At 51.6% G+C, this 10,708-nt stretch overlaps 5 protein-coding genes across 5 annotated transcripts; 4 read left to right on the top strand and 1 right to left on the bottom strand.

Annotated features, from left to right (window-relative positions):
* Positions 1–603: 603 nt before the first annotated feature.
* On the top strand, positions 604–3,125 carry ilv3 (dihydroxy-acid dehydratase ILV3). Its single transcript, XM_067619170.1, has 4 exons — positions 604–848; positions 922–2,327; positions 2,406–2,724; positions 2,817–3,125. Exons 1-4 carry the CDS (start codon positions 775–777, stop codon positions 2,863–2,865), a joined length of 1,848 nt encoding a protein of 615 aa, XP_067484324.1. The 5' UTR covers positions 604–774; the 3' UTR covers positions 2,866–3,125.
* A 235-nt stretch (positions 3,126–3,360) lies between these two features.
* On the top strand, positions 3,361–4,494 carry ASPBRDRAFT_112551 (tRNA(Thr) (cytosine(32)-N(3))-methyltransferase; the record flags this gene model as incomplete). Its single annotated transcript, XM_067616663.1, has 1 exon — positions 3,361–4,494. The coding sequence occupies one exon, from the start codon at positions 3,361–3,363 to the stop codon at positions 4,492–4,494; it is 1,134 nt and encodes a 377-aa protein (XP_067484323.1).
* A 1,699-nt stretch (positions 4,495–6,193) lies between these two features.
* On the top strand, positions 6,194–7,033 carry ASPBRDRAFT_114323 (uncharacterized protein; the record flags this gene model as incomplete). The annotated part of the gene is made up of 1 exon (XM_067616815.1): positions 6,194–7,033. The coding sequence occupies one exon, from the start codon at positions 6,194–6,196 to the stop codon at positions 7,031–7,033; it is 840 nt and encodes a 279-aa protein (XP_067484322.1).
* A 330-nt stretch (positions 7,034–7,363) lies between these two features.
* On the top strand, positions 7,364–8,773 carry ASPBRDRAFT_190412 (acyl-CoA dehydrogenase family protein; the record flags this gene model as incomplete). Its single annotated transcript, XM_067620227.1, has 2 exons — positions 7,364–7,688; positions 7,755–8,773. The coding sequence occupies 2 exons, from the start codon at positions 7,364–7,366 to the stop codon at positions 8,771–8,773; spliced, it is 1,344 nt and encodes a 447-aa protein (XP_067484321.1).
* Positions 8,774–9,062: 289 nt separating this feature from the next.
* Positions 9,063–10,584, bottom strand: ASPBRDRAFT_190411 (uncharacterized protein; the record flags this gene model as incomplete). The annotated part of the gene is made up of 3 exons (XM_067620226.1): positions 9,063–10,038; positions 10,097–10,330; positions 10,397–10,584. The coding sequence occupies 3 exons, from the start codon at positions 10,582–10,584 to the stop codon at positions 9,063–9,065; spliced, it is 1,398 nt and encodes a 465-aa protein (XP_067484320.1).
* Between the last annotated feature and the right edge of the window lie 124 nt (positions 10,585–10,708).

Here is a 10,708-nt window from a genome sequence, read left to right as displayed (position 1 = left end):
GTTCTGACCGATATCGCATGATTATTAAAAGCTTTGGTGTGACGTTCAGAAATGTAAAAAAATGTATGGGGGCACAGGGAGTTGATATTGATCAAAACCGGTGTGTTGAAGATGAAGCCTAAGTAAAGAGCTTTGTATAGATGGAGCACCCAATTCAGTAAGGTGCACTAAGCACTTGGCGGAGTGGCCGCAATGGGCACACACGCAACATCGAATTCTGCCATCCTTACTCCAAGGCGGTGAAAAAGTGTACAGAATGCTGATTCATTTTTTCGGAGGTGTTCAAGTATATATCCGCTTATATCCGTCTATTTCCGTAAGTTTTTCAGCGAGGTCGACGAGGTTCTGCCGCTTTTAGCGGTCAAGGGAGCGGTCGGATCAGGCATTATATGGGGTCTCAGCGCCCAGGGCAAGGATCGGCGAAGCCAGCAAGAAGCGACGCTAGACTTGTTTAGGGTAGCTCTCTGGAGGGCAGCAAGTCACGGGGAGCACCCGCTATTATTCAGCGGGGCCGGGCTGCTGATTTGCTGACAATCCATGGCCGTACATTGGGCGGCGCGGAGTCGCTGTCCAACTCCGGCCCCGACTTCGCTGCGGAGGCCCCCGGCCCATTTTTGCTACTGGAGTCACTTTCCTCGGTCGGGTCTACTTAATCTCTTCCTCTTGTTGTGGTAAAGGGTTCTCAAGGTCTCTGTGTCTGTTTGAACGCATTCACCCCGCTGCTGCACCCTGCCCTGTCCCATTGTCTCGCGATCCACGCGCACTAGGACGGCAATGCTTCTTTCCCAAACCCGGGGGCGTATGCCCTCCGCTCTCCGGAGCATCGCCAAGCGCTCTTTGCTGAACAGGTATGGAAAGAACATGGGCTTCGTGCTTCAATTGCTTCAGAACAAGAGGCTGATATCAGTTTTACCACTATAGCCGCCCTCTGTCCACGACTCTGCCGAAGCAACAAAACGGCAACGATGACGAGTATACTGGCCTCAACAAGGTCTCCCGCCACATTACCCAGCCTATCTCCCAGGGTGCTTCCCAAGCCATGCTGTATGCAGCTGGCCTCACTGAGGCGGACATGAACAAGGCCCAGGTCGGCATTTCGTCTGTCTGGTACAACGGCAACCCCTGCAACATGCATCTGCTCGATCTCAACAACCGTGTCCGCGAGGGTGTCCAGAAGGCCGGCTTGGTCGGATTCCAGTTCAACACTGTCGGTGTTAGCGATGCTATCAGTATGGGTACTAAGGGAATGCGGTACTCTCTCCAGAGTCGCGATCTGATCGCCGACTCGATTGAGACGGTTATGGGTGGTCAATGGTATGACGCCAACATCAGTATTCCCGGCTGTGACAAGAACATGCCTGGTGTGTTGATGGCAATGGGACGAGTGAACCGCCCTAGTCTGATGGTCTACGGTGGTACCATTAAGCCTGGTTGCGCCTCCATGCAGAATAACGCCGACATTGATATCGTCTCCGCCTTCCAGGCATATGGCCAGTTCCTGAGCAAGGAAATCACTGAGCCCCAGAGATTCGACATTATCCGCAATGCCTGCCCTGGAGGTGGTGCCTGCGGTGGTATGTACACTGCGAACACCATGGCCACTGCTATTGAAGTCATGGGCATGACCCTTCCTGGTTCCTCTTCCAACCCCGCCGAGTCTGACGCTAAGTACCTTGAATGTCTTGCGGCTGGTGAGGCCATCAAGACCCTGCTCAAGGAGGACATTCGTCCCTCGGATATCCTGACTCGCCAGGCTTTCGAGAACGCCATGGTTCTCGTCAACATCACTGGTGGCTCCACCAACGCCGTTCTTCACTTGATTGCCATTGCGGACTCTGTTGGCATCAAGCTCGACATTGAAGATTTCCAGTCCGTGTCGGATCGCATTCCTTTCCTGGCGGATCTTAAGCCTTCCGGCAAGTACGTCATGGCTGACCTTCACAAGATCGGTGGTACCCCCTCTCTGCTCAAGTTCTTGCTGAAGGAAGGTCTCATCGATGGCTCTGGCATGACTGTCACTGGTCAGACCCTGGCCAAGAACTTGGAGAACGTTCCGGACTTCCCTGAGGACCAGAAGATCATCCGCCCCCTGTCCAACCCCATCAAGGAGACTGGCCACATCCAGATCTTGAGGGGTTCCTTGGCTCCGGGTGGCAGTGTTGGCAAGATCACCGGTAAGGAAGGAACTGTTTTCACCGGAAAGGCTCGCGTCTTCGATGATGAGGATGACTTCATTGCTGCTCTTGAGCGCAACGAGATCAAGAAGGAGGAAAAGACCGTCGTTGTCATCCGCTACACTGGTCCTAAGGGAGGACCTGGCATGCCCGGTAAGCCGCTATAACAAAATTTCCTCCCTTCTACTTCGCTTGTGTATCGATGAAGCTAACTATCTCTGCGACGAGTAGAAATGCTGAAGCCCTCTTCCGCCCTCATGGGTGCCGGCCTTGGACAGTCCTGCGCCCTGATTACTGATGGCCGTTTCTCTGGTGGTTCTCATGGATTCTTGATCGGACACATTGTTCCTGAAGCCGCCGTTGGTGGTCCCATCGGCTTGGTCAAGGATGGTGATGTCATCACTATTGACGCTGTGAAGCGTGTTCTGGATCTTGAAGTTGAGGAGACCGAGCTCGTGCAGAGAAGAAAGGAGTGGGAAGCCGACAAGGCTGCTGGCAAGCTTCCTCCCACCGGCCTGACCCTGAGAGGTACCCTCGGCAAGTACGCTAGGTACGTAACGCCCTTTTAACTGGCATCGCATTTATCTATACGATGCATACCTACGGCTCACAATTAGACACGATGCTAACCTTACACCACAGAACCGTCAAGGATGCCAGCCACGGTTGTATCACCGACTCTCTCGAGTAATCGGAATGGCACATATAATTATATGTCCTTTCTTGCTACCATATTTTCTTCCAAGTAACTTTGTCTTATATCAGTCTCTTTTTCTCTTTTCAGCTACTCTATCTGGGATGGTTTTGGATGGTTTTGAGTCTGGGACCGCACGTGGCTACTGTTTTGTATAGGCGAATTGAAACGAACCAAAAGTGCTGCTTGTTATGACCTCACTATATGGTCTCGTGTATTTATTGAAGATTAGATACAGCGAATAATTTTGTCAAGACACTACCTATTCTAGCTGAAAGGGGAGTATTTACTCCACACCCCATATCCTTTCCACGGATCGTATGGCAATGCACGTGGGCCGCCCATCACATGACTGTCGCTTAGTGTTTGCAAAGTTTGTAAATTTTTCTTATCGGCTTCTACTTTCTATCGAGGGGCGTCACTTTCCCACTCGGCCCCAACTCAACCCCGTCCGACTCACATCTTTCCAGGCTCAAGCCAGAGTGTATCATCATGGCACCTGAACCGCTTGCCTCTTCAAGCGATGATATCGCGACTGTTCTCCAATTAGTTACGCCACCTCAGATTGCCCCGCACCGCTCCCACGACCCCTCCAACAATCAAAAGCGGAGTGATCCCTTCCAGTTCGGCTCCCGCTACCTGGAAGAAGGAGACGACGTGTTCGAGTTCAACGCCTGGGACCATGTAGAGCCCGACGACGAGTTCAAGGCCTTCGCCGAAGTCCAGTATTCGAAGCAGCGCGAGACTCCGGTCTCCGAATTCGACAGAAACCGTTTCAACGCCGATCCTGCCAAATGGTGGAACCTTTTCTACAAGAACAACACAGCCAACTTTTTCAAGAACCGAAAATGGCTCCGCCAGGAGTTCCCTGTCCTTGCGGATGTGACCCAGCCCACTGCAGGAAAGAAGGTGGTGCTGGAGGTCGGTGCAGGCGCTGGAAATACCGCATTCCCATTGCTAGAGAACAACGAGAACGAGGAGCTCATGGTCCATGCCTGCGATTTCTCCAAGACCGCTGTCAAGGTCATGCGCGAGAGCCCACACTACAACCCCAAGCATATTACAGCTGACGTGTGGGATGTCACGGCGGAGCCGGACGAGAACAGCAATGGACTTCCTCCGGGTCTTACTGAGGAGTCGGTCGATGTTGTTGTTCTGATCTTCATCTTCTCTGCCTTGGCCCCCGAACAGTGGAAGCAGGCTCTTCGCAACGTGTACCGCGTCTTGAAGCCCGGCGGACATGTTCTGTTCCGTGATTACGGACGGGGCGACTTGGCACAGGTTCGCTTCAAGAAGAACCGATACATGGGCGAGAACTTTTACGTTCGTGGCGATGGAACACGGGTGTACTTCTTTGATCGCGATGAGCTGGAACAGATGTGGAGTCAATGGACTCCGGAGAAGGGCCTGCCCACGGCACCTGCGGCAGGACAGGAAACCGAGGTTAAGGATGAGCAGAACACTGCTGACACGAAGGGTGTTTTTGACGTCAAGAAGCTGGGTGTTGATTATCGCTTGATTGTCAACCGTCAGCGCAAGCTGAAGATGTACCGCTGCTGGATTCAGGGCCATTTCCTCAAGCGCGACACCACTGCGGCCATTGATGCCTCGAAGAACGAATCGTGATCTTCTTCTGATTCTTCTGTAGCCACCTAGTCCATGGCTCTGGGGCCCGGTGAAAGTCGCAGGACGCTCACTCATGTGGCATCTGCATCGAAAAAGCTACTGTTGTCTGGGCCCACATGTACACAGCCAGCTCCCTATTCGTGCTTGTTATCGAATACAGGACTTGTTGGGGGCGTCTTCCTTTCGGTCTGACAAAGCCTCACACTCGTTCGGGCATTGATTGTACTCGGAGAATTGCATGAGATGGACAAGGCTTAGGGCAGTTGGTCACGCGCACAGCCATTTGTTGCGGCAATCTGTCGATATCTCAATCGACTTTCGGTGGAAGTTACGACTGCCATTCGGCGAAAGCGCTCTCATTTGCGGGAAGACCGCATAAGTGAGTTTCTGATCCTCAACGGAGGATCTGATGATACCCATGACGATAGATAGAGACTAGACTAGAACTCATTTGATTACATTCTTGGGGGCGAATTCTACAGGGTTCAGTCCACCGCATTAATTTCCCTGTCTCATTCACTGGGCGGATGTCGGGAACCTTGTTCTACCCTAAGTATCACAAGCTTAAGTTGAATGACCCTATCGACATTCTCGAGACCTCATGGTACGTAAGTGAGGTCCTCGCTTGTCCCCTCATAGTCCGAAGAAACAGATTCAGCGTGGTATCTGGATACAATTTCCGTGAATAGACTCCATAAGGCGATGTCTGACCCAACGCGGCCCATGCATCCTCTGGCATGAGCAGGGACTGTAGGCCAAAGGTATCCTGAATTCAAACAAAGCGTAATTTGGCTTTGATCAGAAGCTCAGAACAAACAGGAATGAAACAAACCCCGAGCGGATGTTTTCAGCAGCCACGCGGACATGCCACACAACCGAAAGGGGGTCTTGTGTTGATTGGTATGTGAGATTCCTCATTCCTGCACTCGTCACACCTCCCAGTTGGCAGGAGGCCACATACACAGCTTGTCAGCTACTGTCGAACCATGTTTCGCATCAGCTTAATACTAAATAGCCTTCGTGGCTGACGAAGCCACTATTTGTTTGTGTCCGACAACAAAATCAAACATTGGGTCATGTTATATTCTTCAACAGCGCCCCTTATGACAGGTGATACGGTCTGCTGAAGAGTCCAGCCCATTTTAAACACCATCACTGAAGCTTCTGCAGTCGTCGATCCTGTCCTATTCCGTCACTCAGTCGCCTTACCTAGTGCATCGCAGGACCCTGTTCGGTGTCTTGTGTCTATCAAGGAAAACGTGCGCAATTGCATCCACTCGTTCCGGCTGAATCTGGACGGTCCCAGGCAGATCGGTGCCAGGGCCAAAACCTTGATAAAAATAACTTCCTTGATCGTGTGCTAGACGACCAATAGTATATGCCCTAACAACTCTTGATGATTCAATCCGTGACGTACGTGCACCTCCACACTTCATTCAATGGATTATGCGTCCTCGTGGGCTCACGCGGATCGGGGGACATCTGCGTCGAGAACCTTGCCTAATATAGTGACAAGCAGGAAAAGTAAAAAGTCATCCGCATGCGACTTGCAGATCTCCTAGAGGGATATAATAAAGTCGTGCATATATGACCTTGCAGGAAATCGACCTGCCTCGTCTTGCCTGCTTTATTATTGAGACCCTCTGCCACTTTCCACTAGTGTCGCACATCACTCTGCACAATCCATCCTCCTCTCATCATGAAGTTCACAAATTACTTCTTGACAACTGCATCACTCGCAAGTAGTGTCCTAGCGGCCCCTGCTCCGCGCACCGATTTGGAGAACAGACTTCGAACTCGGTCATTGCTCCGTCAGTCACATCCTCTTGCACCAATTCCACTTGATACATCCACCAAAGAGGAGTCGAGGCTTCTCGAGGCCTCCGAAAACACCACCCATGTTACGTACAGCAGTAATTGGGCGGGCGCAGTGCGCGAGCAACCACCTCCGCAAGGCACGTATTCTGCCGTGTCGGCAACCTTTCGTGTACCAGAACCCACGGCGCAAGGGGGCAGTGGAACGCAGGCTGGGTCAGCCTGGGTCGGGATAGATGGCGACACATACAGCAACGCCATTCTCCAGACAGGAGTCGACTTCTACGTGGAAAACGGGCAGACTTACAATGATGCCTGGTATGAGTGGTACCCTGACTATGCATATGACTTCGATCTAGATGTGAGCACAGGGGACACCATTGTCGCCAAGGTGGAAGTCATCTCGCCAAGTCAAGGTGTGGCCACAATTGAAAATATATCGACGGGGAAGAAGGCCACGCAGACGATCAAAGCCCCAGCTGCGACAGCCACCCTCGCCGGACAGAATGCCGACTGGATCGTGGAGGATTTCCAGTCCGGCGACTCAATGGTCGATCTGGCTGGGTTCGGCGAGATCAGCTTCTGGGGTGTGCAAGCTCAAGGGGGCGGGTCTACATGGGGTGTAGAAGATGCGACTATAGTCGAGCTGAAGCAAGGCAACCAGGTGTTGACGGACGTGGACGTGCAAAGTGATTCGTCCTTCACGGTGAAATATATGGACTGATGTGATGGTGTATGATGGATCGCACATTTTCATTCTTCGACTATAATCATTTTTTGGTCGGTGACATTTATGATGTTTTGATTAACTCTGTGAAGATGTCTTGATGTTTTTCGGTAGTAGCTTAAGGTTGTTGTCACTTCATCCAGCATGGCGGGCTCGGCTATTGGGAGGAACCAAGAAGGCTATATGGCCCTCGGGTATTCGCCGCATTCTATGATGATCGCATGCATGCCTTTTCTGGGCTCTCATTACTATATATATACCACTTTCCACTTCTCCGCAACCTCCCATTCTCTATATGAAAATCCATCCAAAAAAACACAATCAACCATGTCCCGTATATACCAACTAAGCCGAGCCCTTCAGCGCAGCCGAATTGGCCCTCTACGGCCGTCGCGCTCTCTACTACCCGCGCGGCCATCCCGCCGCGACTTCAGCACCAGCGCCGCACGCCCATTAATGGAATTGACAGGCTTCAGCGAAGAGCAACTAACCGTGCGCGACGCCGTATCCGCCATCTGCGCCAAGTTTCCCAACACATACTGGCAAGAATGCGACCAGAACGAACGCGACCCCAAGGAGTTCCACGCCGCCCTAGCCCGAGATGGATGGTTAGGAATCGCGCTGCCTGAGGAGCTAGGAGGCGCAGGTCTAGGTGGGCAAGCCATTTACCACCCCAATCTAGTCTTATTTACGATGTCTTGACTAACATCAAATGCAGGAATCTCCGAAGCAACAATGATGATGCAAACCATCACCCAATCCGGTGCCGGCATGGCTGGCGCGCAAGCGATCCACGCCAACGTGTACGCAACACAACCACTGGCACGCTTCGGCACGCGCGAGCAACTCGAAGAAACCATCCCCAAAATCATCAACGGCACATGGCGCACCTGCTTCGGCGTGACGGAGCCCAATACGGGGTTGGAAACGCTCAAGCTGAAGACGCTCGCCACTAAGAAGGCATCCGAGGATGGTAGTAGTATCTACTCCATCTCAGGCCAAAAGATCTGGATTACGTGCGCCCAAGTCGCCAGCAAAATGATTCTATTAGCGCGCACGACTCCTCTGGAAGAAGTCACCAAGTCCACACAAGGCCTCTCGATGTTCTGCATCGACCTCGACCGCACACAGCCCGGTCTGGACATGCGCAAGATCAAGAAGATGGGCGGACGGGCCGTCGATGCTAATGAGGTGTTCTTCGATGGGTACGAGGTACCTGCGAACACGCTCGTCGGGCAAGAAAACGACGGATTCCGGATCATTTTGCATGGGATGAATGCCGAGCGGTGTTTGCTGGCAGGGGAAGCTTTGGGACTGGGGTATGCGGCGCTGGAGCGAGCGGCTGACTATGCGAAGGAGAGGGTGGTGTTTGGACGACCAATTGGGCAGAATCAGGGCATTGCGCATCCGTTGGCGGATGCGTATATGCGGTTGGAGGCGGCTAAGCTGGCGACGTATCATGCTGCGAGGCTTTATGATGCGTCGAAGAAGGATGAGGGGATTCCGCTGCATTCGGTGGGGGTGGCGTGTAATAGTGCGAAGTATTTGGCTGCGGAGGCGGCGTTTACGGCGTGTGAGAGAGCGGTGCTGAGCCATGGGGGCATGGGGTATGCGATGGAGTATGATGTTGAGAGGTATTTGAGGGAGTGTTTGGTGCCGAGGATTGCGCCAGTCAGTCGGGAGATGATTCTGAATTATGTTAGTGAGAAGGTGTTGCAGTTGCCGAGGAGTTATTAGGCTGAGGCCGATGCTGTGGGATGGGTGGATAGTGTCAGTTCTTACATGTATCAGGGAAGTTTATATCCATATCATGTATGGGGCCTATATCGCGGACTGCGGACAGACCCCGTTCAATCAAGTTGATGCTGATACATAAGCTGTTGGATATTGTATGGATCCTTCAAGTTAAATAGTAACGACAATCCGATATGAGTATGTTATACTGTAGCTGTGTCCTAGTAATATGCGTACACTGTGCTACGTCTTGTTTCTTTGTCTCAACGATATAGTATATAATCATATCCTATTAATCTTTTCTATCCACGAACTTTATAACCTTATTCCCCGTACCACTTCTTTCAAATCCACTGATATTCTCAACGAAAGTCAATCTGAACAAATGTCGATTCTCGGGCAGAACACAGAAGAACGTCTCCAGCTCATAAACGAACTGCTCGTGGGAGACCATGTTCTCACCCGCTGCCGCCCGAAGCATTCTAATCTCAAGGGTTGTCTGAGGGGAAGAGTCATGGGTTCCTTCAATGATCTGCCACTGCAAGATTCCAAACTCCTCCTCCTGCATAAACTTCTCGACGTTAGTAAACTCGAAATACACACCATACCAATCGAAGCTGAATCGACGGTCGCGACCTCGGAGTCGAAGAACCCGAAGATATTCCAGCTCTGATTCTGGGACAGTGGACCGCGCAATGTTTGGCAATGGATGGATAGATGCAAGATCACCGGTGATATAGCGCACAAGGGGATTACGTCGACGCTGCAAGGATGTCTGGACGATGACTCCCTCTTCACCCTCTGGAAGGGGCTGGATGTCCGAGGAGGGGGATTCATCTTCCATGACGGAAGACGAGAGGATCTCAATGAGGACGCTGCGGGTGTCGAATACAAAGTCCATGGAACCAATTTGACATGCTTCCCCAGTGATATCGGGATTATGGATCGCGTATGGTCCTGCCTCTGCGCTACCTAGTATGGAGCATATCTTGACCGCGCCCAGTGTGGCATAAATATGTCTTTTCTGGCCTTCGGTAAGTGGCTCGGAGGTATAGATCACTTTGGTTAATTTGATTTTCTCTCGCCCTTCAGCTGAAAGAGTCAAAATATGGTGAATGACTTGGATAACCTGACTGCTGTCGCCAGTCAACACGTTGACATTGTAGTACGCAAGAGCGCGCACCACTTCGCCAGGTGTCATGAAGTTGCCAGCGCTCAAGAAGGTTCCTCCTGCATTTTCCAGGATCTCACTTAGAAGGTCCAGCGACCTGCGCACGAGGTCAACTTCTTTCTTTATTAATCTTCGGACAGGGGAAAGTAACGTACCTATACAGATACCCCGAGGCATGCGTTGTGAGAAACCAATCATGCGGCTCTACGACTCCACAGGTGCGCAGAAACTCGCCAAACGCTGCTCGATGTTGACGATTCTCTTTGGCATCGGTGATGAACATCAATGGCAGACCTCCGGAGCCACCGCCAGTGACACTGACATACGAGCTACGTCGGTACTCATTCTGCGGGCTCGTGTTATTGGTCAATCGCTCTATAACCTTATACCTAGGGGGTCATGAGCAGATTATTTTAGAAACGAAAGAAGATAAACTTTAGCAGCTCACAACTTACAGACTCCTCTTTGTAGACAGGGGCCATGACTCAAGGCCACTATCAGAGTCCGTAGATTGTGCTTCTGCCGACTGCACAACAGCCTGAATTTCCTCAGGACCAGGTGGGTAGAGTATGTTGGGGTTGTAGAGCGGATGGATTTTCGCAACCGCCAGCACTTCTTCCAAAGAAAAGGACTTGATGGTCATGATGCGCAAAGGGAGTAATAGCTGAAAATTGAAGTTTGTAATGACAGCAAATTGGAGGGTTAACTATACGTTAGCATTGTAGCCACCCATGTTTATACCTCGTCTGCAAATCGCATAAGTCAGG

This window comes from Aspergillus brasiliensis, assembly GCF_001889945.1.
Source record: "Aspergillus brasiliensis CBS 101740 unplaced genomic scaffold ASPBRscaffold_1, whole genome shotgun sequence".
Lineage (NCBI taxonomy): Eukaryota > Fungi > Ascomycota > Eurotiomycetes > Eurotiales > Aspergillaceae > Aspergillus > Aspergillus brasiliensis.
This window is presented reverse-complemented; position numbering and strand designations above follow the sequence as displayed.

Bases quoted from the DNA above. Each gene is read 5' to 3' on its own strand.
- ilv3 (XM_067619170.1), top strand. From the start codon at position 775: ATGCTTCTTTCCCAAACCCGGGGGCGTATGCCCTCCGCTCTCCGGAGC. The intron at 849-921 runs GTATGGAAAGAA...TTACCACTATAG, and splicing joins AAGCGCTCTTTGCTGAACAG to CCGCCCTCTGTCCACGACTC. The intron at 2,328-2,405 runs GTAAGCCGCTAT...TGCGACGAGTAG, and splicing joins GGGAGGACCTGGCATGCCCG to AAATGCTGAAGCCCTCTTCC.